This window comes from Felis catus, chromosome A2 (genome assembly GCF_018350175.1).
Source record: "Felis catus isolate Fca126 chromosome A2, F.catus_Fca126_mat1.0, whole genome shotgun sequence".
Lineage (NCBI taxonomy): Eukaryota > Metazoa > Chordata > Mammalia > Carnivora > Felidae > Felis > Felis catus.
Window position 1 is genome coordinate 2,428,208 of NC_058369.1, and position 27,249 is coordinate 2,455,456.

General features: G+C 57.2%; 1 protein-coding gene across 2 annotated transcripts; it reads left to right on the forward strand.

Moving 5' to 3' along the window:
• The first annotated feature begins 1,000 nt into the window (after positions 1–1,000).
• On the forward strand, positions 1,001–22,837 carry GNA15 (G protein subunit alpha 15). 2 transcript variants are annotated; one of them, XM_045043408.1, is made up of 7 exons: positions 1,001–1,520; positions 8,015–8,199; positions 12,947–13,101; positions 14,054–14,182; positions 17,620–17,749; positions 18,852–19,005; positions 20,288–21,926. In XM_045043408.1, the coding sequence occupies exons 1-7, from the start codon at positions 1,376–1,378 to the stop codon at positions 20,458–20,460; spliced, it is 1,071 nt and encodes a 356-aa protein (XP_044899343.1). In that variant the 5' UTR covers positions 1,001–1,375; the 3' UTR covers positions 20,461–21,926. The 2 variants fall into 2 exon arrangements, with proteins under 2 accessions (XP_044899343.1, XP_023099391.2); XM_023243623.2 differs by lacking the exon at positions 20,288–21,926 and adding an exon at positions 21,933–22,837 and having other exon boundaries at positions 1,010–1,520.
• The last annotated feature ends 4,412 nt before the right edge of the window (positions 22,838–27,249 follow it).

Sequence of the window (27,249 nt, forward strand, 5' to 3'; positions counted from 1 at the left end):
GGGAGGGCTGACGGTTGCTGCTGTGTGACCCCAGGCACATCACTCACCCTCTCTGAGCCTTGCTGGTGCCATCTGAGAGGTGTCCCGAATTATGTGTATCTCCAGCGGGAGGGGTTTTCCAGAACTTTCTAGAGCCTTCTAGAACCTCTCAAAGCGGGGTTTCTACCGTCAAACAGGGCAAAGATCTGCTGGATTGGAGACAACCCAAGACGTCCCCTTTGGCTGTGAGTGCCCATCCAGAAAGCAGCCATGTGTCACCGTCCTATTTCTAGGGTCTCGGGGGCCCAGAGGGCAGGGGCAGGTGGCCCCATGGCCTTGTCGGGAAAGTCCCTGAACGGCACGTTCGACCCTCAAGGTCCCCCTGTGGCTAGGCTGCCTGTCCGACCTCCCCCTCCTGGTGACCTTCCTTGACCCCTATTTAAAGCCCCAACCCAAGCACCCAGCGTGCCCTACCCCCTGCTCTGCTCTCTTTTTCGCTCGGAATGTACCGTCATCCAACAGCCTTGAATGTTAAACAGGTATTTCCTTATCTGCGTCTCCATCTAGAATGTTAGGCTTAGTGTTGTCACTTTGCGCCCTGCTGTGCTCGGCACTGTCCCTGGCACACAGTGGGCACTCGGTCCTCGTCGGCAGGAAGAAGGAAGCCGCCTGGTCAGCGTTGAGAGCCTGGGGCCCTGTGGGCGACAGCAGACTCCAGGCCCTGTCTTGTTCTTCCGCCCGGCGCCCGGGCAACTCACTTCCTGGCCCTGTGCCTCGGTTTTGCATGTGCCCATTGGGGATCACGGGAAGTCGGGGCGCCGTGCACCTGAGACGGCCCCTCCACGGGAGCCCCCTGGCTTCCGCCCGTTTCTGGAAAAGATCCTTATTGGCCTTGCCACGACCTCTCGACCTCCCCTCACCGGCTCCGCTCCGCGGAGGGGAAGAAGGGGTGTGCCTGAGGCCCGCCTGGAGGCGGCGTCAGAGGCCCCCGGGAGGATGGAGTCCGCCGGTTCTCCAGAATGAGGAAGGAGGGCCCGGTGGGGCGCTGCGGGGACGCTCACTGCACCCTGTGGTTGGGCCTTTCCTCCCGGCACCCCGCCCTCCCCGGGGGGCACCCGCCCTCAACCAGTTTGGCAGGGCAGGCCGGGTCTGGAGATGGGCGGGGAGCCCTGAGCCTCCGCGCCTTCCTGGGCGCCTCCTCCCGCCCCCAGCCGCCCGCCGGACACCCAGGCCTCGCCGAGCCGGGCGCCGGGCGCTCGAGGCCGGGGAGTCGGCGTCCCCGGGGGTGGCCCCCCCCAAGAAGGGTGCGCGGCCCCGGTACGCCCGACGGCCGTCCGGGCGGGGAGCCCTCCCCGGGGCGGGGCCATGCCGCCTGGCGCCCGCTGAGGCCCCCACCATGGCCCGCTCGCTGACCTGGTGCTGCTGCCCCTGCTGCCTGACCGAGGATGAGAAGGCGGCGGCCCGGATCGACCAGGACATCAACAGGCTCCTGCTGGAGCAGAAGAAGAGGGACCGCGGGGAGCTGAAGCTGCTGCTTCTGGGTGAGCGGGCGGGTGGGGTGCGCACCGGACCCGCCGGGGGCCCCACGGGGCCGGGAGAGCCTGGCCCACTTGGGGGCGAGAAGTCTAAGGCCCAGGGAGACCAGGTCCTCGCCCCGAGGTGTGGGCAGCGGGCGGCCGGGAGGGGCTTGTGCAGGGGGGGGGAGGGGGGGGCAGGCCCCGCGTGCCAGGGCGATGAGCCCAGGCGTGCAGCCCGCCCCGGGGCCTCCCCGTCGTCCGCCGAGGGCCCTGCCCCCTGTCTGTCTGCCCCACGCTGGCCGGGGAGGGCCTGGCCCCCGCCTGCTCTGGCGGGCTCACGGCGGAGTCCCTGGGCCGGGGCACTGCCCACCGGCTGTGACCCACTGGCTCACGGATTCATTCATTCGAGAAGTATCGACTAACTCTCCGGGCGGGCGCCGCAGCCACGGAGATGGGCGATGTCCCTGCCTCCGGGGACCTCATCTTGCCCACAGGGAGACAGACGGCCCAGAAGCCAATAAGCAGAGAGAGAATTTCCGGCGGCAAGAAGAGTGAGGAGGAAAATAAACCAGGGTGGAAGGGAAGAGTGACGGGGGCGGCAGGTCGTAAGGCTCCAAGGTTGTGGCCTCCCAAAGCGCAGAGTCTTGTCCCCAACGCGTGTCCACTCCCTCCACCCCTAGGGCCCTGCGGGCCTCCCCTCCGGAGGCCAGCCTCAGAGGGGCTCCCGGGACATCCTGAGCCCTGGGGGGGGGGGGAGACACCAGGGAAGGTCTCGGGTGTCCGGAAGTCACATCTGCCTGCCCTGGGCCAGGAGGCCGGCCATCCGTATGGTGGCCTCACTCTTCCCTGCCTCCGAGGTGGGGGGGCAGAGGAGGGTGTAGAAGCCTGGGGCCCCCAAGATTGCACCTTAATTAGGGCCCTCCTGACTCTAGTCTTTTATGGAAAAGACATTCCCCCCCCCCATTTAGTTTTCCAAGGAACCTGGCATGGGGGCGGTCTCAAGTCCAGCCGATGGCCCCGTGGCTGGCCCCTCAGACCCCAACTCCTGCAACTTCCTCCTGCGATCCTTTGACACAGGCCCTTGCCTTCTCTGCTTTTTTCAATTATTTCATTTTCCTGAAGCTTCGGTAAAATCGTCAGTGAGGCTATCTGAGCCTGGAAGGTTTTAATTAAAAATTTAATTACTTGGGACGCCTGGGTGGCTCAGTCGGTTAAGCGTCCAGCTTCGGCGTCAGGCCCCGTGCTGACCGCTCGGAGCCCGGAGCCTGCTTCGGATTCTGTGTCTCCCTCTCTCCCTGCCCCTCCCCTGCTCACGCTCTGTCTCTCCCTGTCTCTCAAAAAATAAGTAAACATTGGGGCGCCTGGGTGGCGCAGTCGGTTAAGCGTCCGACTTCAGCCAGGTCACGATCTCGCGGTCCGGGAGTTTGAGCCCCGCGTCAGGCTCTGGGCTGATGGCTCGGAGCCTGGAGGCTGTTTCCGATTCTGTGTCTCCCTCTCTCTCTGCCCCTCCCCCGTTCATGCTCTGTCTCTCTCTGTCCCAAAAATAAATAAAAAACGTTGAAAAAATTTAAAAAAAAATAAGTAAACATTAAAAAATTTAAAAAAAAAGAAATTACTTGGGGCGCCTGGGTGGCTCAGTCAGTTGAGCGCCTGACTTCAGCTCAGGTCACGATCTCGTGGTTCATGAGTTCAAGCCCCACATCGGGCTCTCGGCTGTCAGTGTAGAGCCTGCTTTGGAGCCTCTGTCCCCCTCTCTCTCTGCCCCTCCCCTGCTTGCATGCTCTCTCTCAAAAATAAATAAAATACATTTTTTTAATTAAAGAATTTAATTACTGTAATTGCTATCTCTATTTGACATCTTCAGACTAGGTAGTCTATTATAGGAAGAGGGTGTATGATATATGATGTGGTATTGATCCCCTTTTAATAATAATATTATTAGGGCTACTTAGGCTATCTGTTTTTTCTTGCGTCAGTTTTGGTTATCGATGTCTGTCAAAGAACTTGTCCCTTTTCTTCGAAGCTGTCGAAGGTATGGGAATCAATCGTGTGCCCCACTCCCTCGTCCCGAGGGACATGTGAAGCGTCCATCTTTCATTCTGTTTGTCTGCTCGCTTCCTCTCGATCCACCCGGCACGGAGGTTTACCGATGCTGGCGATCTTTCCTTGCACACCTCGAGTTTATGTATCCGAACCTCAGGGCCTTTCCACTTGCTGTTCTCCCTGCCGGTGGCTCTCGGCATCACCCACGCCTCCAGGCGGCCGGTGCTGTCACTCAAGGCAACACAACTCGTGTGTCACCTCCGCAGAGAAGTCTTCCTGGATTCCCTGACCACAAAGGCGGCCCATCCTTCTCCTTCCTCCTTTCTTCAGGGCACGTACTGACGTTCTGTAGATTTGTTTAACTTGTTCTTTCCTGTCTGTCTCTCCAGTTACACGGAGGTGGGGACCGTGTCTTTCTTGTTCGTGCCTCTGTCCCCAGCATCCGGCCCAGGGAGCATAGTGAACCTGACAGAGAACAGATGCCCAGAGCATACTTTATGAATGAATAAGCGAATGAAGGAATCCTGTCTCTGGGGCGACTTCCCCTGGAGCTGCACCGCATCTTCCAGAGCTGGGAAGGTCCCCGGTGCCACGCCACGCTGACCACTGCCCAGCCCTCCCCACACCAGGAAGCCCCTTCTGCTGGCGTGCGGTGGGGGCAGGGAGGTTGTTCATGTTCCCAAGTGCTGATGGTGGCCCTGTGGACCACTCTGTGGACTGTGGTTTTGACCTCCCCCCTACCTCCCAGCCCCAAGGGCTGCTTCCACACCTCTCTCCCTTCTTGAAAACAGGAATTGAAACCAAAAGTTATTTTTTCCTGGAGGTGGCTGGTCTTTTTGAGGAAGCAGGCTGAGGGGCCGGGAGTCTGTCCCTGACAGGAAGCGATTGGCGTGTTGGAGAATGGTGGGGGGGGGGGGGGGGGGGGGAGGGGAGGGGGACGTCAGAATGAAGCCATTAAAGGAGCCAGCTCTGTCCACAGAGCTTGAGGTGGATACCGCTCCTGTCCCCAGGTGGGGAAACTGAGGCCCAGAGAGGCGAAGCGATTTGCCCAAGGTCACACAGCCAGGATCGGAACCTAGAATTCTGGTTCCGGAGCCCATGCATTTGACCTCCCTGTGAATGTGCCTCTGGAGGGAAAAGCCACAGCACCCCAGTGACAGATGGGGAGACTGAGGCCCAGGGAGGTGATGGGATTGGTCTGGGGTCGGCAGCCACTCTGAGCCAGAGCTGGACCTAGAAGCTGAGCCTCCTGCCCTCCGGCATGGCCCCGTGGCCCCGTCTCCCGGAGCATCAGAGGTCTGGGGCGGCCTTCCGCCATGGAAGGAGCCACCCGGTTCCCCTTCCTCTCCACCCCCAGGAGGAAGCAGGCCCTACCCCTCTGGCCCACCAGGTGGGAAAGCTGTCCCTGCAGCCCCCAGCCCCATTTGCGGACTTTCCCGCAGCAGACCAGGAACCTGGGGCTGGAGAGTTTCCAGAATCCTCCGTGGCTTCAGGACAGTCACGGGCTGCAAAGAGAGGGTTCCACCCAGTGGAGTTTTCAGACTTTAGGTTGTGACCCAGTCATGAGTCACAAAATCCATGCTGTGGGTGGCGACCAGGATTTTTTTGTTTTTCCTTTAACGACACAGGGGAGAAGAAAATCAGTGCCTCGCAAGTCAGCCGTTGCTCTGTGTGACCTTTGATGGGTCCCCACATGTCTGGGGGAGACCCGAGGTCTGAGAGTTGAAAGGCTACCGGGAAGGAGGTCAGAGGGTGTGGTCCCCTGCGCTCGTCTCAGTCCCCCTTCCCGCAGCCCCCGCAGGACCTGTCCGGCTCCCGAGTGTCTGTGGACGCGTGACGTTGACATGACGTTCGTTGTCCGATGCTCTGATGGCGCCTGACCCGGCAGGCTGGCCGGAGCCCATTTTGTCAGTGAAGGACCCACCAGGGCTGGAGTTTACTCCCCTGCTTCTCTTCTCGCTGTGGGACCCCGGGAAAATCACCCCACCTCTCTGATGCCCGGGTGTCTTTTGCAAATAGCAAACCGGTGGGACTCTTTGGGGGGGGGGGGGTTGGCTGAGGACAGGCACGTGGTATTTCGGCCCAGACACCAAGAGTTAAATCAAGCTCGCGGTGACTATGGATATGGGGAACTTTCTGGTTTAATACCGCTAACCCATGAGCTGTGCACTTGGACAGAACGAGGTCTGAGTCCCAGCTTGGCCCCTTAACCGGCTGCGTTGGCCCAAGGCAAGCCCATCAGCTGGTCTGGGACTCAGTTTCCCCATATGAAGAGTGGGCCAAGAGCCGTCCTTCTGTCAGGCGATCTCAGACACATACGGCTCCGTGTTGGAGACTTTCAGGCTGTGGACCCGGGGCGTGGGGGTGTTTTGGGTGTTTTTTGGGGGGGAAACTTTTTATTTCGGAATAATTTTAGATGTACGGAAAAGTGGCAAAGACAGAACAGACAGTTCCCGTCCACTAAACGGCTTCCCCTGTGTTAACATCTCGTATGACCCCGGTGCACCTGTCACAGTGGGAGAGCTCCCTCGGAACCTCACGACTGCGATCCGCGAGCGGCGCTCCGGGCCTGGGATGTGGCCGGTTCTCTGCGGGGGGGCCCTTTTTCTGTTCCAGTTTCCCATTCAGCACCTCGCATCACATGTCAGGCTCTTCCCCTCGGTTAACTTTTCAGTTTGAAATGCTTTCAGACCCACTGAAAAGTTGCGCCCGGTTCTTCTGCAAACGTTGGTGTTTTACCATATTTCCTCTCTTCTCCATCTCCCTCCCTCTCGCTCCTTTTTTTTTTTTTTTTTTTTTGTAAGTTGACTTATTGATTTTGAGAGAGAGAGTGTGGGAGCAGGGGAGGGGCAGAGAGGGGGCGGGGAAGGGAGAGAGTCCCAAGCAGGCTCCGCGATGTCAGCGCAGAGCCTGACGCGGGGCTCGAACCCACGAACCACGAGATCGTGACCTGAGCTGAAACCGAGCCTCGGACGCTTAACCGACTGAGCCACCAGGTGCCCCAGAGCAACTCATGTTCTTGGACCTCGAGTCCAGCGGACTTAACCACACCTGGTGTCACCCCAGGCCTGCCCTTGGTTGCCCACAGATATGTGGGGACACGGAGCTCCTGGGGGGGCACCTTCGCTTCTCTCCGCCTCCTCCACCCCCACTCTGCTCCCTCCGACTGTTTCCTCTTTCTGGACTCCACCCCTTCCTTTCCTGCTGCTTCCTGTTCCTCCTTCCAGTCCCCCCTCCTGTGCCGGGAAGGACCCCATGCCAGGGTCCCCCAGGAGCTGGGCGGGGCAGGGAGCTGTGGGAGGAGCCTCCCGGTCCCACCCCTCCTGCCTGGCTATCACACCATTTTACAGATGGGAAAACGGAGGCACACACACACACACACACACACACGCCAGGGCTCAGGCAGCAGGGAGTCGAGCCTTCCTCTCTGAGCTTCCAGACCGGGACTACCGAAGATCTAAGTGTTATCGTCGCAAGCCCAGGGCTGGCTTTTCTGGGCGTGGGACCCGGGCAGTCCCCCAGTGCCCTGGGCTCAGAAGGGCCCCGGCGTGCACTTGGCCCCGTGAATCGTGTAGATGGCCCTGCAAGGACCCCTCTCCCCGCTCTGGTCCATCAGCGAAGCCTTCTCAGTCCGTCTCCCAAATATCTCTCGAATGTCTTCTTTCCACCGGGTTCAGCCCCCGTCGTCACTCACCTAGACCTCCACCCCGGACGCCCTACCCCTGCCCTCGCCCCCGCAGTCTGTCCTCCTGCAGCGGCCACCACAGAACACCTTCGACGACCTGGGTCGGGTGCCCCACTCCGCATAGCTCTCCAGGGCTCCCACCTCCCTGGGGTGAAAGCCCGAGTCCTCTGCGTGGCCCCCAGCCCCCCGCACCACCTGGTCTCCCCCCCCCACCCCCCACTCTGCTCCAGCCAAACAGCCTTTTTGCTGTTCCTCAGTATTTTCAGCCCCGCGGGCCAGACCCCCTCGGACTGCCTGCTTCTGCTGCCCGAGCGAGCAAACAGCCAGAGGCCGTGGGGACACAAATGGCCGTGACTGTGTGCCAATAAAACTTTATTTAGGGACGCCAAAACAGGAATTGCATACCAGCTCCACATGTGATGAAATACTCGTGTTTTTTTTTTTTTTAATTCCTTTCAATCGTTTAAAAATGTCAAAACCACAAGGACAGAAAGTATTTGAGCCGTGAAAGCTGTCGTACAAACTGAAAACCTGCTGGGCACGCGGACACAGGCTGCCGGCTGGCTGGCCCCTCGCGCCCTGGTTGGCTGACCCCCCCCCCACCAGGGGCCTCTTACGGGGGGCTCGTTTACCCTCGCAGGCAGGCTCTGACAGCAGGGGAAACTGAGGCACGGAAGGGGAAGGCGCTCGCCCAGGGTTCCGGAGCGGGGTTGGAACCCCGGAGGCCGGGGTGGCGGGTGGCGGGAGCCCCGGGGACTGAGCTGCTGGTGTCCCCCCCCCCCCCCCCCAGGCCCCGGCGAGAGCGGGAAGAGCACGTTCATCAAGCAGATGCGCATCATCCACGGGGCGGGCTACTCGGAGGAGGAGCGGAAGGGCTTCCGGCCCCTCATCTACCAGAACATTTTCGTGTCCATGCAGGCCATGATCGAGGCCATGGACTGGCTGCAGATTCCGTTCAGCAGGCCCGAGAGCAGGGTGAGCGAGCGGGGGGCTCGGGCCGGGGCCGCGTGCTGGTGGGCCTGTGGCACTGGGGGTGGGACCCGTCCCTTCCGACCCCCGGGCCCAGGCTGTGTCCACTAGGACCCCCGGGGCAGGATGCGTGCCCTCTGACCCCAAAGCGCAACACATCTTCCCCTCACAACTTCCGGGGCAGGACCGCGTCCCCTCAGACTCCCCCACCCTCTCAGGCCGAGTCCCCTCAGAAACTGCCACCCTGTCAGGGCCGCGTCCCTTCAGACACCCCCACCCTGGTGAGACCATGTCCCCTTGGACCCTCCAGATCAAGACTATGTCCTCTCAGAACCACAGGTCTGGGCCGTGTCTCATAGAACCCTCCGTTCAGGGCCATGTCCCTTTGGACACCTGGGACAGGGCCGTGTTTCTTGGGTCCCCAGGTCTTGTTAACTCTACCCCAGGAGTTTCTGTGCATTCCAGGCAACTTGGCATCAGCTCCCCTCTCGTGCTGTCCTGTGGGCCCTGCGATGACAGGGGTGGCCTGGGGGGGGGGTTCCCGAACCAGCACCCGCTTTGCTGTAGCAATGTCAATACCATTGACCGGCGACAGAGTCCGGCTTCGGGGCGGGCAGCTCCGTGTGCACGTGTCACGGGAACACTTCCCACACTCTCCACCCTCGTCACAAATGGTGGGGAGCACAGTGCAGTACGGTTCCCGGCAGGCCTCTCGCACGTGGTCCTCCTGAGGAACTAGAAGGTTACGGCCTCGAGTGGCAGATCCCCATATCTCCCTGCCCCAGCCCCACGCCGCTGTCCGTGTCCATGAGTTTGCTTTTTCTAGAAGCCTCACGCAAGTGGGGTCATGCGGTATTCGTCCTTCTGTGCCTGGCTTATGTCACTTAACGTGATGTCCCCCAGATTCATTCATGTCGTTACCTATTGTGGATTCCTCTTCTTTTTTTAAGGCTCAGCAATAGCCGTGTGTGTGTGTGTGTGTGTGTGTGTGTGTGTGCACATGCACCACATTCTCTTGATGGACATTTAGGTTGTGTCTGCGCCTTGGCTATTGTGACTCATGCTGCAGTGAACACAGGATGTTAGTATCTTTTCAAGATCCTGATTTCAATTCTTTCGGTTAAACGCTCAGAAGTCGAATTGCTAGATCATAGGGTAGTTCTATTTTAATTGTTTTCAGGACCCTCCACACTTGTTTGCATTCCCCCAACAGCACACGAGGGCTCCAATTTCTCCACAGCCTGGACAGCACTTGTGGGTTTTTTAAAAATATTTATTTATTTTTGAGAGAGAGAGAGACAGACAGACAGAGCACAAGCAGGGGAGGAGCAGATAGCGGGAGACACAGAATCTGAACTGTCAGCACAGAGCCTGACACGGGGCTCGAACTCACAAACCGTGAGATCATGACCTGAGCCAAAGTTGGATCCTTAACTGACTGAGCCACCCAGGTGCCCCTAGAATAGCGGTTCTAACTGAGATATAACCCACGTGGTGAAGAAGCCAGTTCACAAGCTCAGTGAAGCCATCACAAGGTAAGTGCACGTGTGTAATCACTGCCCAGGACGAGAAGCAGAACGTGTCCCCAGAGGCTCCTTCCCCAAATCACTACTCCCCCAGGAGTAACCAGCAGCTATTTTGACGTTGCCTAGTTTTGAACTTCTCATACATGGAATTATACAGAACGTTCTCGCATGTCTGGCTTCTGACACTGCTCTGTATGTCTGTACTTCTTCCATCTTTGGGGGCATAGTTGTGGTTTGTTCATTTCTATCATATGTGTTTCTTTTAAAAAAAATTTTTTTTTTCAACGTTTATTTATTTTTGGGACAGAAAGAGACAGAGCATGAACAGGGGAGGGGCAGAGAGAGGGAGACACAGAATCGGAAACAGGCTCCAGGCTCTGAGCCATCAGCCCAGAGCCCGATGCGGGGCTCGAACTCCCGGACCGCGAGATCGTGACCTGGCTGAAGTCGGACGCTTAACCGACTGTGCCACCCAGGCGCCCCTGTGTTTCATGAAGACCTACACATCTCTGTTGGGTATCTATGTAGAAGTAGATTTGGATCATAAAGTAGATTAGATTAGGAGGAGACACCAGACCGTCTCCAAGCGCTTGACTATTTCACACTCCTGCCAGCAGTACATGAAGAGTTCAGTTGCCACTCATCCTTGCCAACACTAGATGCTGTCGGCTCATTTTAACCATTCTGGTGGGTTCTTGGAAGTATTTCATTGTGGTTCTGATTTGCATTTCCCTGATTAAGAAGGAGGCTGCACACCTCTTCACAGGTTTGTCGGACATTTGGATATACCATTTTGTGAAACAACTGTTCAAATCTTTCGCCCATTTTTGTTTTTGGCTTTGTTTTGCCCTTTTTTTTTCCCTTACTGATTTATAGCAGATTCTTTGTATGTTCTGGAGGAGAGCACTTTGTTGTGTATTTTGTAAATATTTTCTCCCCATCCATACCTTGCATCTTCATTGTTTTCACAGTGTCCGGATGAATAGCTCTTAATTTTAATGAAGTCCAGTATGTCAGTCTTCTGCTTACTGGTGTGTTGTTGGATTTTTGCTTTTTGTGTTTGTTTGTTTGTTTGTTTGTTTGTTTGTTTTTGGTAGCCAGCTTAAGAGATGTTTTTCCCCCTCAAGGTCATGATGAAATTCTCTATCACTATCTTTAACTTTTTTTACTTACTTGTTTTTTAAAGCTTTATTTATTTATTCTTGAGAGAAAGCATGCTCATGGGAGCAGGGGAGGGGCAGAGAGAGAGGGAGAGAGAGAGAATCCCAAGCAGGCTCTGTGCTGTCAGCATGGAGCTGGATGCGGGGCTCGAACCCACGAACCGGGAGATCACGACCTGAGCTGAAACCAAGAGTAGGATGCTCAACCGACTGAGCCCCCCAGGTGCCCTCTATTGCTGTCTTTTAAGTGGAGCTTTATTGTTCCAGATTTAGATTTACCTTGTACCTGGAATTGATTTCTGTGTAGGGTGTGATCACGTTTCTTTCCTTTTTTATCCTCCTGGTGCAGATATTCAGTGGTGGCAGTGCCCCTTGACATTTTCCCCACCGTACCAGTCTTGTCTTTGTGATCAATCGGGTGTTCAGATGTGCCTGGATCTGTTAACGCTCGCTGTTCTGTTCCGTTGGTCAATTTCTCTGCCTTTGAGCAAACATCATTTCATGTTAGTGATTGTAGCTTCCTAATACGTAGTCTCGGAGCCTGCAAGTGGAAATCCTTCCACTTTGTCCTCCAGAATGGCGTTGGCTGCTCCGGGCCCTTTTGCATTTCTACATTAAGTTTAGAATTATCTTTTCAGTGTTTACGCGCACACACGCCTTTCTGGGATTTTGGTAGAATTGCATGGAATCTGTAGATTAATTTGGGGAGAACTGGCAGCTTAAAAATGCTGAGTCTTTCAATCCACGAACACGGCACAGCCTTCCAATTATTTAGATCCTTTACATTTTTTCTTTAGCGGGACGTCTGGATGGCTCAGTCGGTTAAACGTTCGACTTTGACTCAGGTCGTGATCTCAAGGTTCATGAGTTTGAGCCCCGCGTCGGGCTCTGTGCTGACAGTGCAGAGCCCCCTTTGTTGTTGTTGTTTTTTAATGTTTTCTTTTTTTCTTTCTTTATTTAGAGAGCATGAGCAGGGGAGGGGCAGAGAGAGAGAGAGAGGGAGAGAGAGAATCCCAAGCAGGCTCCATGCTGCCAGCACAGAGCCCGATGCGGGGATCGAACTCACAGACCGTGAGATCATGACCTGAGGTGAAATCAAGAGCCGGGCGCTTAACTGACTGAGCCACCCAGGTGCCCCGCAGAGCCTACTTTGGATCATCTCTCCCCCCCGCACCCCTCCTCCGCTCACACAAATAAACATTTAGTAAAGAAATTTTTTCTTTGTGATGTTTGTATATTTCAGCGTGGGGAGATTTCACGTGTGTTGTTAGATTTATTCCTAGGTATTTGATATCTTTTTTTTTTTTTTGCTACTGTAAATGGGATTTAAATTCTTGAAAACGTCCACCAGTTGGTGGTTAATATGTAGCCACACATCGGATGTGTGTCTGTTGATCTCGCCAAGGTAACTATTCTGACAGCTCATCGCTAGACTGTGTTGGACTTTCTACGTGCAGTCATGCTCTCGGCGAGTAACCACCGTGTGACATACTCCTGTCCAAACCTGACGCCTTTCGTTTCCTTTCCCTCTTGGGTGGCCCTGGCGAGGACCTCAGTAGAAGTGGTGGCCCTCGTCGTCACACTCCCAGGCACAGAGGCACACACGCCCCCCCACGAGCATACACGCACGTGCCCACACGGACACACGCACGCACGTGCACAGGCCAACGCAGAAGTCTGAGCCGCCGTCCCCGCTGGAAGGAAAGGAGGACGGGTGGAGGCAGGGGAGGGGCAGCACGAGGGGCCGGCGGGCGCACGGCTCCGGCTGCGTGTGCCTCGACCTCCCCGCGGGACCTGCACGCATTGTTTCATCACGCTACCTGTCTGTCGTGAGGGCACCTGTAGCGACTTGCCTCATGAGCGTCAAAGACGCAGAACTGATGTCCCTGCACGTGCCCTCTCTGCTGCCCCTCTGCCCTCCACCTGGGGACAAAGGCGGGCGCGAAGGAAGGAGCAGAGGCGAGGCGGGGGGGTCTAGGAACTGCGGTGTGTGTGTGTGGGGGTCCGTCGCAGAGGGGCACAGTGGCTCGCGGGGATGTCTGACTCGCCCCATCCCTCCCTCCCCAGCACCACGCCAGTCTGGTCATGAGCCAGGACCCCTACAAAGTGACCACTTTCGAGAAGCGCTGCGCCGTGGCCATGCAGTGGCTGTGGAGGGACGCCGGCATCCGGGCCTGTTATGAGCGTCGCCGGGAGTTTCACCTGCTGGACTCGGCCGTGTAGTGAGTGCGGGGCTCGGGGGCGGTAGGTGTGGGGCCCAGATGCAGCCGGTGGCGAACTCGTCCCGGGACAGAAGGGGCCCAGGCTGGTTGGCTCCCACTGCGGGAGGTGCTGTGGATGGTCTTGCTCCCGGGTGACGTCGTTCCTAGGGGGACACAGCTCCTAGGGTGACGTCGTTCCTGGGGAGACACAGCTCCTAGGGTGACGTCGTTCCTGGGGGGACACAGCTCCTAGGGTGACATCATTCCTGGGGAGACACAGCTCCTGGGGTGACGTCGTTCCTGGGGGGACACAGCTCCTAGGGTGACGTCGTTCCTGGGGGGACACAGCTCCTAGGGTGACATCATTCCTGGGGAGACACAGCTCCTGGGGTGACGTCGTTCCTGGGGAGACACAGCTCCTAGGGTGACGTTGTTCCTGGGGGGACACAGCTCCTAGGGTGACATCGTTCCTGGGGAGACACAGCTCTTGGGGTGACGTCGTTCCTGGGGGGACACAGCTCCTAGGATGACGTTGTTCCTGGGGAGACACAGCTCCTGGGGTGACGTCGTTCCTGGGGGGACAGTGCTCATCACCACGCAGTGACACCCCCTGGGCACGATGCTGGGCATTGAGGGCGATTTGACACCTGCAGCCTGTTCCCAGGCCGTCACTTTTCTTGGGACAGTGCCACTCCTGGGGGTGACAGCTCTCCCAAGGTGACACCCCTCCCCCGGTGACACTGTTCTTGAGTTCACGCTGTCCTTGAAGTCCTGCTGTTCTGAGGGTGAGGCTGCTTCGCCCCGTGCTCCCTCAGCCTCAGGGTGATGCTCCCGGGGCCACCTGCAGACCCAGAGGTCCGGCCCCTCCCCAGCAGCTCCCCTCCCCCCGCAGGGTCATCTCTGGGCTTTGGAGGGGGGTCTGAGAAACAAAGGGAGGCTGCGAGACTAGGCCTCAGGGCTCCTCACTCCACAGCTACCTGTCCCACCTGGAGCGCATCACTGAGGAGGACTACATCCCCACGGCACAGGACGTGCTCCGGAGCCGCATGCCCACCACCGGCATCAATGAGTACTGCTTCTCCGTGCAGAAGACCAACTTGCGGTGAGCCCACAGCTCGGAGCTGGGGAAAGCTTCCTGTAGGAGGGGGCAAAGGAACTGGGGCCCTGAAGGATGAATAGGAGTTTCCCAGTACCAGTCCTCAAGCGGCTTCCAGGCTGAAGTAGGCTGAGCTGGATCTAGACACCTGGAGACCCCATGCAGTCAGGTGTGGGACCTGGAAGAGCCCGGAATGAGGCCACCAGAGGTCCAGGAGGGCAGGTCTTCCTGAAGGAGGGGACATTGGTATTGGGGCATTGAAGGTTGAATAGGAGTTCAGTCGGATAACTCGAAGGGCTGCTGGGTAGGAGGAGACGGAGACTGTGTGGTCAGCGGTTTTCCAGAGGGATCGATTTGGGCCTGGGGAAGCTCAGAGGGTGATCCCCCCGATGGGGTGAAGCTGGAGGTCAGGGGACTCAGGAGTGGGCGGGAGCCATGATCCAGGCAGGAAGCGCTGGTAAGGGCCAGGGCAGTGGTCGCGGGGATGGAAATGAGGGGATGGAGCAAAAATTGTTCCCGACGTAGAATGGGCAGGACCAGATGAGCCCAAGGATCAGAGAATCTGGGTGATGGGGTAAATGTCGGGTCACGGTGGTGGTGGCAGCGTGGGGGTGTTAGACTAGACAATGATGTCCTTTGGGGCACGTTGAGTCTGAGGGATCTGGGGCATCTGGGAGGTGGCTAGATACACACAGGCCTGAGCTGGAAGGCAGAGGCGTGAGTGGCCAGCGCAGCAAGGGGTCCAGGCAGAGTGACGGCCAGCGTCAAAGACTAAAGGCGAGGTCGGGAAGAGTACACTGGGAAAAGTGACTTCTGGGATTGGCATTTAGAGGGTCATCAGTGACCTTAACAAGCTCCGTGTCTGTGGGCTGATGGCAGGGAGCTGTGGAGGGTGCGGGGTGAGGATTGGACACAGGGGTTGTGCTCACCTCACCCATACTGAGTCTCACACTGTCCTGAATTGATACCCCAAACGTGCTCCTCTGGCCTTTGCAATAGTCTTCACCAGGAAGGCTCATAATTTATCTGTTTGCCATCGGTCTCCTCCTGATGGAGAGCCCCACAAGGCTAGGGGCTGAGTTTGATTCCCCTGCTTTGCTAGTGATGATCAGCTCAAGATCAGAGTGGAAGTTAGTGAATGTGGGAGGAGAGTTGGAAAGATGGAAGGATAAATGAGTGGATGGATGGGTGAGTGTATGTATGTATACGTGTGTGGAGGGTGGGTGGACGGGTGGGTGGATGGACGGAAGAGTATGTGGGTGGTTGGATGGATGGTTGGTTCAGTGGTTGGGTGGATGGATAGATGGATGGATGGATGGATGGATGGATGGATGGAAGAGTATGTGGGTGGTTGGATGGATGGATGGATGGTTGAATGGTTGGATGGATGGATGGATGGATGGACGGAAGAATATGTGGGTGGTTGAATGGATGGTTGGTTCAATGGCTGGCTGGCTGGATGGCTGGATGGATGGATGGATGGATGGAATTGTATGTGGGTGGTTGGATGGATGGATGGTTCAATGGTTGGATGGATGGATAGATGGATGGATGGATGGATGGATGGACGGAAGAATATGTGGGTGGTTGGATGGATGGTTGGTTCAATGGCTGGCTGGATGGATAAATGGATGGATGGATAGATGGATGGATGGATGGATGGATGGAATTGTATGTGGGTGGTTGGATGGATGGATGGATGGTTCAATGGTTGGATGGATGGATGCATGGACAGAAGAGTATGTGGGTGGTTGTATGGATGGTTGGTTCAATGGTTGGGTGGATGGATGGATGGATGAATGGAAGAGTATGTGGGTGGTTGGATGGATGGAAGGATGGTTCAATGGTTGGATGGATGGATGGATGGATGGATGGATGGATGGATGGAAGAATATGTGGGTGGTTGGATGGATGGATGGTTCAATGGTTGGATGGATGGATAGATGGATGGATGGATGGACAGAAGAGTGTGTGGGTGGTTGGATGGATGAATGGATGGTTCAATGGTTGGATGGGTGGATGGATGGATGGATGGATGGACGGAAGAGTGTGTGGGTGGTTGGATGGATGGATAGATGGATGGATGGATGGATGGATGGACGGAAGAGTGTGTGGGTGGTTGGATGGATGAATGGATGGTTCAATGGTTGGATGGGTGGATAGATGGATGGATGGATGGATGGATGGATGGATGGACGGAAGAGTGTGTGGGTGGTTGGATGGATGAATGGATGGTTCAATGGTTGGATGGGTGGATAGATGGATGGATGGACGGAAGAGTATGTGGGTGGTTGGATGGATGGATGGATGGTTCAATGGTTGGATGGATGGATGGATGGATGGACGGACTGAAGAATATGTGGGTGGTTGGATGGATGGACAGAAGAGTATGTGGGTGGTTGGATGGATGGATGGTTCAATGGTTGGATGTATGGATAGATGGATGGATGGATGGACAGAAGAATGTGTGGGTGGTTGGATGGATGAATGGATGGTTCAATGGTTGGATGGGTGGATGGACGGACGGATGGATAGATGGGTGGATAGATTGTAAAAGTTTAGGAATGAAGGTAGAGGTTGGGGAAGTCACAGGAAAGGCTGGGCTGAGGTGCTGACTTTTAAGTGAGAACCCTTGAGTGTGTTCCTAGGTGAGGAGAGAGCTAATCAGTGGGGTAAAGGATCAGAGGGATCCGATTAGGAGATGGGAGGCTGGCAAGTAACCTACCCCACATATCTCTCAGTCCGCTAAGCCCCACTTGTAGCCACTGCACCCCTATCCCGCTCTGGGGTTGGAGGGGGTCTGAAGAGGCACAAGAGGGGTTGGTTGGTCTGTCGGATCAGGAGCCACAGGCGCTAGCCTTGGCTTCCCGTCCATGCAAAGGAGCAAGTCCCTTCTTGCTCTGTGGCTTCTGGCATTTCCTGTTGGCTGCCTGTGTAACAGTCCCATCCCCGGGGAAATGATGCAGGGCTTGTTATCAGTGACCCACATTTCTTAGAGAGAGAACAGGAAGGCGGGAGGGCTCAGGCTTTGTTGTGGTGTGTGTGTGTGTGGGGGGGGGTGGAGGCTGGGCTTTCGCCCTGGGCCACACACCGAGGGGATGGCGTTGTCCAGCCAGAACCGTGTGGCTGCATTTCACAGATGGGGAAACTGAGTTCTGGAGTTCTTCTGCGCTTTGCCCCCCCTACCCACCCCCACCCCCCCCCCAGCCAGCCAGAACCAGGGCAGACTCCGGATGTGTCTGACCCTCTGTCCTCTAACACGGGGGCAGAAATCAGGCAGCCCAGGGCAGAAGCCCGGCAAAATGTCCCCCTCCCGTGCCTCAGTTTCCTCGTGTGTAAATGGGCAAAATAGTAACACCCACCTTGCGGGGCGGCTGAAAGGCAATTAACACACAAGGGGCCCTGATTGGGTCCGAGTTCTGACCCGGGCTGGCTCCTGGCAGGATCGTGGACGTCGGGGGCCAGAGGTCGGAACGGAAGAAGTGGATCCACTGCTTTGAGAACGTGATCGCCCTCATCTACCTGGCCTCGCTCAGCGAGTATGACCAGTGTCTGGAGGAGAACAACCAAGAGGTGAGGTCCACCGCGGGTGCGGGGGCACCGCCTCCTGCTGGCCTCCAGGCGTGCAGCCGAGTGGGACAGCCCATGGCCGCGCTTGATGGGGTCTGGGTGTGTCTGGCGTGGCTCTGAACCCCGCCCCTCACTCTTCCATGGTCAGAGCGCTGCGCCCCGAGACACAGATACACACACACACACACAAAGGGACGCCGGAGCCCCTGGACGCAGCCCCCTCCCCCCCCCCCCAGGAAGCGCAAGGCAGCTGGCCTGGGAAAATGGGTCATTGCCTCAGGGGCAGCGTCCTGCTTTTATTCCGCAAGGCTGGACAACACTCTTTTGTGAGCTCTTCTCGTAATTAAGACCCGGCCCATTTCCGACATTGGGGCTTTTAGGGGTTACGGTTCCACACGGACAGTTTGGGGATCCAGGGGTCAGATGCTGTCGTCCTGACTTTCAGACCGAATCAAACAGAATGAATTTGAGGTCGTTCTGCCACAGAGCTTGCTCCAAGGCAGCCACACGAGGTGTCCTAGTTTGCTGGGCTGTCCTAACAAAGTACCACAGCCCGGGGGGCCGGAGCCAAGGAGACTTTTCTCCCAGCGCCCGAGGCCACACACCCCGGATCCACACGTTGGCCAGGCTCGGTCCTCCTGAGCCTGCGGGGGAGACCGTCCCAGGTGCTCTCCGCTTCTGGGGGTCACTGGCCATCCTTGGTGTCCCTTGTTCTGTGCACCCATTGCCCATCTCCGCCTCCTGTGGTCCCATGGACTTTTCCCCACATATCTGGGTCCAGACGTCCCCTCTTTAAAAGGACACCTGCCACCAGACGCGACAATCTAGAAGGACCTCTTCTTAACTAATTACATCTTCAAAGACCCTATTTCCAAATATGGTCCCATTCTGCGGTTCCAGAGGGGCGTCAACTTGGGGACACTAGTCGGAGCAGTACGGGCCACACAAAAGCGTGGGCCACCCCCTCCGACCCAGCCAGGAATCGGGGAGCCCTGAGCTCCCGGACGGTAGGCTGGCAGCCCCCTCTCCACGTGGGGGAGGGCTCGTGTCTGGACCAAGGCGGCCGTCGTGTTGGAGCCGTGATCTGCCTGTTCCCCCCGAACAGAACCGGATGAAGGAGAGCCTGGCCCTGTTCGGCACTATCCTGGAACTGCCCTGGTTCAAAAGCACGTCCGTCATTCTCTTCCTCAACAAAACTGACATCCTAGAGGAGAAGATCTCCACCTCCCACTTGGCTACCTACTTCCCCAGTTTCCAGGGTGAGTGGTTCTAGAACTCTCTAAGCCCTTCAGCTCCAACGAGCAGCTCCCAGGAGAGATGCTGGTCCAGACCCTGCCCCAGCTGGAGTCAGTGGAGGTTCAAACGGGATCAGACAGACCTGAGTTCCAGACCCAAGCTGTGAGCCTCAGTTTCCCCCTCTGTGGGGGTGGGGGGAGGATGGCAGCCATCATTCCCGAAGCGCCTGCTTCAAGCAGGGGTTCTAAAGAGGCAGGTGTTACAGATTCTTTGCACATGGTCTGCTGTCAAGTTCATTGTCATGAGCCACACCTGGAAGGAAGGTGTCAACCTTTTCCAGACTCTGCCTAGGTTTTCGAGACTTCTTTTGAGTCTTTCATAGTCACTGCATCTATGTCTAATCAGCAGAATATTTTAATTGTTACTTTTAAGAGAGAGAGAGAGAGAGAGAGAGTAGAGAAAGGCAGAGAGAGAGGGAGACAGAGGATCCGTAGAGGGCTCCACATTGAAAGTGGGGGGCCCGAGGTGGGGCTCGAACTTACGAGCTGCAAAATCATGACCTGAGTTGAAGTCGGACGCCCAACCGACTGAGCCACACAGGCACCCCCTCGGTTAGCAGAACACCGAGGAAATAGGTGCCTGTCCTTTGAACAAGTCCTTCCAGGACACAACGTTTTCACAGATAGAGCAGCCCTCTTTCCTGCGGTGCTTGTAGCTAACAGGTTTGTGCAGCGTCCCGGCAATTGCGCGTGAATCGGGACAGGATGACCTCACTGAGCGGGTTTGGGGGCGAGCCGTCAGCGCAGACGGAGGGGTGAGGGCCTGGCTGCCTAGAGAGGATTACGGGGGAGTCGGGCACAGGTCAGTGTATCCCGCAGAGGGGAGGTGGGGTTTCGGAGGGTCCCGGGAAGGGGTGTATTGGCTAGCACTTTCCGCCCAGGGCCACTGCGAGGACGCAGCGTGGCTGTCTCAGGGTAGCCAGACGTCAGCCCGGGGGGGTGGGGTGGGGGGAAGCCTCTGCTCCCGACGTGGTGGCCTCAGAGGTCCCGGATGGTCACAGCCGCCTCATTCTATGGCTCAAGCCAATCAGTCAGGCCAGCTCCCACTCAAAAGGGGACAGACTCTCATCTTGGTGGCCGAATGGCACACACATAAGGGGGGGGGGAGCGATGGGAGCCGTCCTGGGGACAAGCTGGCTTCATCTCCTGGCATCGCAAACTAGGAGGCTGAAAACAACAGACGTGGATCCCCATCAGTTAAGGCGCCCAGAAGTCTGAAATGAAGCCGGGGTGGGTTTTTTTCCAGAGGCTCTGAGGTCGGATCTGTTCCTGGTGTCTCTTAGTTTCTGGCGTTACCTGCAATCCTCGGTGTCCCTGGACATATGGATACATCCCTCCAATCTGCCTCTGTTGTCACATGGCCTCTCTCTCTCTCTGTGTCGTTCCTCTTCTTATAAAGACGCCAGTCATTGGCTGTAGGGCCCCCCCCAATCCAGTGTGACCCCATTTCAAGCTAACCAATTACATCTGAAAAGACCTTATTTCCAAATGAGGTGACTCGGTCATATTCTGAGGTTCTGGGGGGACGTGGATTTGGGGGAACACTGTTCGCCCCAGTACACAAGCAACGTGGCAGATGAAGGTCTTAAGCCCGGTGACGTCACCACGGGCGTGACGCTTGGCCTTGTCAGGTCTCGCAGCCCACGAGGCCAATCTCAGCCAATCACACCCAGAAGACTTAGGGGCCCGAGAGACAGATGGCAACTTGTCCCAGCATGGCGGATGCCCCTTGTTCCCTTCCCGGCTGGGCGGCCTTGGGAATGGGAACGTGGTCCGGAGAGTCGGGGGAGGGGGATAAAGTGGATAGTTTTGAGGGACTGTTTTCCTTCATGTCAAAGGAAACGCTCATGACTCACCTTTTTCTCCCAGCCAAAGGAGTACTCTGCCGACTTCCGGGTCTCAGTCCTTGCCTGTTCTGTACTGAATAACGTTTGTGATTATAACAGCGGCTAAGGTATCTAACACTGCCCGAGGCGCCCTCACGTATGGATTCATTTGATCCTCGTTAAAAAGTCCTGTGCAGTGGAGCTCTTCCTCCTCACCGCTCTAGAGGTGGGGAAACCGAGGCACAGAGAGGGGCAACCACTTGCCAAAAGTCACACGGCCCGCGAGTGGCAGAGGCAGGATTCGAACCCAGGCTGTCTGGATCCGGAGCCACCAGCCTTAACCACTGGGTCCCCTGCCTGTCTGGAAGGATCAGAAGAACATTCTGATTATGGAGCACAGAGCCCTCCCCATGATTGCATTGAATCCTCACAACTCTGGGAGGCTTGGGACTGTTAGGATCCCCATTTTACAAATGGGGAAACTGAGGCTCACAGCGCTAACATGGACTAACATATAAGGCAACCCAACGAGTAAGTAGGAGAACCAGGGCTTGGGTTCTAGAAGCCCTTGCCCACATTGTGCTTGGGAGAGAGAGAGAGAGAGAGAGAGACTGAGCATGGCAGGTGCCTCACCAGGGTGGCCACCCCTCCCCTTCTCTTGGCCTTGGTTTACCCCTCTGCACCTCTCAGGAATGTCTTTCTCTGCAGCTCTAGGCTCCCATCCCCTTAGCTGCAAGCCCAGCCAAGTGAGAGGGTTTCCTTCTTTAACACAGTTCTGCCTAAAGTCCCAGGGCCAAGTCTTATTGGTCCATTCCAGGTCATGTGACTCACCTGAGTCCATCCTCGGTGATCCCATTGGCTGGACCTGATAGTCACGTGACCCTCTAGAAAAACCAAAGATGGCGCCGGCCTGCACCATGGCGCGTGGTTCCTGGGGCGCCTGCAGCCCCGTTGATGTGCATGCGTGGAGCAGGGTCTCCAGATCCCCTCCTTGACCCAGGAGACTCTCCCTCCTGCCCCACGAGCCCCGTGCCCTGACTGCCCATCCCCCCTCCCCTCCCCCAGGCCCGAAGCAGGACGTGGAGGCAGCCAAGAAGTTCATCCTGGACATGTACACTAGAATGTACTCCAGCTGCGTGGACAGCGCCGACGGGGGCAGGAAGGGTCCGCGCTCTCGGCGACTCTTCAGCCACTACACGTGCGCCACGGACACGCAGAACATCCGCAAGGTCTTCAAGGACGTGCGGGACTCGGTCCTGGCCCGCTACCTGGACGAGATCAACCTGCTGTGAGCCAGGCCCCGCTGCCCCCGGGCTCAGACCCGCGCGTGGCAGGCGGGACCTGCGGGCGGACCGGTGCTCAGGGAGCCCAGATGTCGCTTGTCGCTCGGCCCCAGGTCCAGGTGGCCGAAGGGCTGTGAGTGAGTCAGAGGTTGACGGCGGCGGGTCGTCGTCCCCCTCCTGTCTCTGCCCCTCACTAGGACAGCCCCTGGGTTTGCCCCCCCGCTTGACTCAGTTTACCTCCTCGGAAAGGGAGGGCAAGGGCCACTTGGGATGCCAGGGTCGGGGGGAAAGTGGGGCGAGCAGAGGATGTAGGATCTCTCCTGGGCAGAGGCCGGGACCTCCGCGGAGGTGCTGCCCCAGCCCCGTGACGGGGGAGTGGGCCTTCCATCGAGGGACCGGACTCTGGCGCCCCCTAGCGGACAGGAAGCGGCACCGACCCGCTGAGGCCTGGGTAGCGCGGGGACTTCCTGTTCCCGGCTGGAAAAGCGCCCCGGAAAACGCTGTCCCTTTCACGATCTGAGGCTCACAGGGTGTCCTGCCCTGTTTACAGACGAGGGAACCTGAGGCCCACACGCATCCCCCCGCTTCCCAGGCTGGGGGCCGGGCGCACCGCAACCTCCCTTCTGTATTTATTCCCTCCCCTTCTGTGGCGCCCCTCGCAGGACATTAAAGAAACGACATTCTGGACACCTGTGGTTTCTTAGGGTCGTCCTGTTTATCACTGCGCAGCCCCTTCTCGGGGCGCCTGTCCCAGGCGGGGTGGCACCACGGAGCAGGAGGGAAGCGATCGTGTGGACGTGTGGGACGTGTAAGCCCACCCTGTGTTGTCACCCCAAAATTCCAGGGGCCCCCACCCACCTCGGATGAAGGTGAAGGTTCAGACGTCGAGGGCTCCACTTACCCGGGACCGCAGTCTCCCGCCACCCTCAGGGCCCGGCGGGTCACAAGCCCGCCCACCTCTGCTTTGCGATGAGGAAACCGAGGCACAGAGACACGGAATCATCTGACGAAGGCTCCAGCCTGCGAGATGGCAGGGCCGAGAAAGTGATTCATCCAACACTTTTTTTCTTTTCCTTTTAAACATATAAACTTCATGTTTCGGGATAGTCCCATTGACAGAAAAATTGTGAAGAGAGTACAGAGTTGCCTTACGAAACCACACTCCGTGTCCCCTACTGTTCACATCTTATGTTAAGATGGTACTTTAAAATTTTTCTAATTTTTTTTTAATTTTTTTTTCAACATTTATTTATTTTTGAGACAGAGAGAGACAGAGCATGAACGGGGGAGGGGCAGAGAGAGAGGGAGACACAGAATCGGAAACAGGCTCCAGGCTCCGAGCCATCAGCCCAGAGCCCGACGCGGGGCTCGAACTCACGGACTGCGAGATCATGACCTGGCTGAAGTCGGACGCTTAACCGACTGCGCCACCCAGGCGCCCCAAAATTTTTCTAATTTTTAATGTTATTTTAGACAGGGCGGAGGGGAGAGGGGCAGAGGGAGAGAGAATCTTACGCAGGCTCCTCACTGTCGTTGGAGCCTGATGCGGGGCTCAATCTCACGACCGTGAGATCCCGAGCTGAGCTGAAATCAAGAGTCGGGCGCTCAACCGACTGAGCCGCCCATGTTTGTTTGGTAATTTTAAAGAACTTCTTGGTTTTATTCAGAGATTCGTGAATCGGGGAGCATCGCATCTGGCAGACAGACAGAAGCCCCTGGCTTGATTTTGATGAGCTTGACAGTTTTCATGCACGCTGGGCGGGGATTGCCTTGGTTTCCCGGGACCACAAAATAAAGGGCCACACACTTTGTGACTTCATGGCAGATTTTTACTCTCAGTGCTAGAGGGCAGAAGTCAAGGGGCGGCAGGGCTCTCTCCCTCCAAAGACCCCAGGGCTGGATCCTTCCCTTCCCGCATCTTCCAGCTTCTGGGGGCTCCAGGCGCCCCTTGGCCTTGGCTCAGTCCCTCCTGTATCTCCGCCTCTCTTCATGTGGCCCCTTCTCCCATGTGTGTGTCCACGTTTCCCCCCTCAGAGGGGACAGCGGTCGTACTGAATGGGGGCCCACCCTAATGACCTCCCCTCAACTTGATTACACCTGCAAAGACCCTATTTCCGATGAGGAAGTGTGGTCACGTGAGGTCACAATGAGGTCACGTGCCCAGCTATCGGGGGGCGAGGACTCCAGATCTCCCTGCAGGTATTTCGGGGATCGTCCCTCGGTGGAGGTTTGCCTGGCGCTTTCCTCGACATTAGGCTGAGCTGGCGGGTTTCAGGGGGCAGGACCACAGAGGCAAAGGGCCACTCGCCCCTCATCGTAGCAGGAAGACCGGTGTGACACCGCTGTGGGCGTCGGGCCCCTGGCTGAGGGGTCGCCCAACCCTTTGAAAACCTTTTTTTTTTTTTTTTTTTCTGTCAGCACAGAGCCCGACGCGGCACTCGAACCCACGAACCATGAAATCATGACCTGAGCCGAAGTCAGATACTTAACCGACTGAGCCATCAGGTGCCCCTTAAAAGTTGTTTTCCTAACAACTGTGTTGGTAGAAAGACCAGGGAAATCCAGAGGGGGCTCACCGTTACCTATCCGTGATGGTTGTATTTGTTTCCTTCTTCTAATTTCAAAAAGGAAGGAAAGAGATTCGCACAGGCCCCTGAAAGTGTCAGGGGCAGAAAGCGTAAGCTGAGCCTGAGCCCAGGACCGAAAACCCCCATCCCTATGCAGTCAGTTGGCATTGACCCTTCCTGGCCGGCCCATTTCCGGCCCTCCCTCCTCCCGGCCCCACCACACCTGCCTCGTGGTGACTCTGATTATCCTTGACCTCGCTCCATTTCATCATCACGCACTTGAGGGCCCCCTTCTGAGACAGAAGGCCTCCCTCCTCCAAAGTCTAGCTAGCCCGTGGACTGTGTTCCAAATTGGCCAGCCTTCCGTGGACGCCCCTTTCCTGGTCCAGGATCCCTGATCGTGCTGGGTTGGCTCTGTGCCCTCATTCCGGGGTGGCTCGTCTTTGTCCCTCACGGCCCCTGGGAAGGGTTCTGTTCGGTTCCCAAAACTCGGGTTTGTCTGGTATTTGCTCTGGATTTGACTGACCCCGTGCATTTTTGGCCAGACTCCCTCGGGAGTGATGCTGGGACCCGCTCAGCGTGTCGCCGGACTGGGCCCACGGGGGCGTCACGTCTGCTCGCGGACGGTCAGATCCCGCAGGCGTTTTCTCACAAAGCCCACACGTGGTGTTTGGCCACTTCGGGGACAAACTCTTCTCATCTGTAAGCATCCAACGACCTTTTTCTCGCTGCCGCTGATCTGTCGAAGAAACCAGGTCATTTGTCCCGTATCCCAGCCTCCCGACTGGGCGAGTGGCCTCCCAGGCGTCGACTAACGTACTCCGTCCCCATTCCCCGGGACGCCTCAAGCTGATCTGTCTGGAAACGTGAGTGGACTTTCAGGACGCCGCTGTAAGCCCACCCGAGGACACGGAACGCTTGCTTGATTCTCGTCGTGCCAGTCCCCGTGTCCACGTCCCTCTCCAGGAGACACGTAGCCGGACGTCAAGTTCACTCTCTCTCTTTTGTGTTAACGCTGATCCCTGGACGGAGGGGGCATCCGTCCGATTCGTCCATCACGAATTTCCCCCATGAGCCTTTCTCCTAATGGCCGTAGCGGCCACTGGAGAACATTCCTTAGACACAGCGTTGGCCACGGCTAGAGCGGGGGGATAGCCTAATGCTTTCATTTGCTCTGCATTTATTGCCTGGAATTACTCTATTTAAAAACCACTCAGGGGGCGCCTGGGTGGCGCAGTCGGTTAAGCGTCCGACTTCAGCCAGGTCACGATCTCGCGGTCCGTGAGTTCGAGCCCCGCGTCGGGCTCTGGGCTGATGGCTCAGAGCCTGGAGCCTGTTTCCGATTCTGTGTCTCCCCTCTCTCTCTGCCCCTCCCCCGTTCATGCTCTGTCTCTCTCTGTCCCAAAAATAAATAAACGTTGAAAAAAAAAATTTAAAAACCACTCAGAAGAACTGAAAGGGTCTTGAGGCGATATTCGCACACCCGTGTTCCCAGCAGCGTCATTCACAGCAGCCGGGACGCGGAAGCAGCCCACGAGTCCAGTGATGGATGAACGAGAAACTCGATGCGGTCCATGCACACGCTGCAGTATCGTCCAGCCTTAAAAAGTTAAGACGTCCCGGGGCATCTGGGTGGCTCAGGCGGTTGAGCGTCTGACTCTTGATTTCAGCTCAGGTCGCGATCTCGTGGTTCGTGGGCTCGACCTTGGGATTCTCTCCTCCCCTCTCTATCCCTCTCCTGCTCACTGTCTCTCTCTCAATAAATACATAAGCTTTTTTTAAAGAGTTAGGATATCTTGCCACCTGCCACCACGTGGACGGATCCGGAGGCCACTGTGCGCGGTGACAGAAGCCGGACACAGAAGGACGCGTCCCGCGTGACCCCACGCACAGGGGGTCCCCAGAGGAGTCCCGTCCACGGAGACAGAGAGCGGATGGTGGGAGCCAGGGGTGGGGCAGGGGGCGGGGAGTCCGTGCTTCCTGGGGACAGGGTCTCGGGTCTGGGGAGATGGAAAGTTCTGGAGGCGGATGGCAGGGCGGCCGCACGACCGTGTGAACGCGCCTGACGCCGTCGAGCTGTGCGCTTAGAGACAGTGAAGATGATACGTTTTATGCTATGATTCGTATCACAATTAGTATCACAATTAACCCCACCGTCCACGAAATCCCCGTTATCCACGAAAGCGAACCACAGTCTGCTCTCCTCTGTGTCTCGGACCCCTGGATGTTACTGCTCGATGCGCTTCCGTCCCTCACGCCACCGCCACCCCCACCGTGGCTCCGGCCAGGAGAGGCCTCTGCGGGTTGGCTCCTGGGTCCTCGGACACGTCCCCACGCGCCCCGAAGAGTTCTCAGCCGGGCACAGACAGCCGCCGTTAGCTCCTCCCGCGCCCGCCCAGCCCCAGCCCTGCGCCCGGCCATTTCTCCAAGGAGCCCTGCTGCTACTTTTTCATGGGAAGCGATATTCCGGGACCACAACCTGACCACAAAGTGAGGCAACAAGTTGCGAAACGAGGACAGTGAACTCCCCGT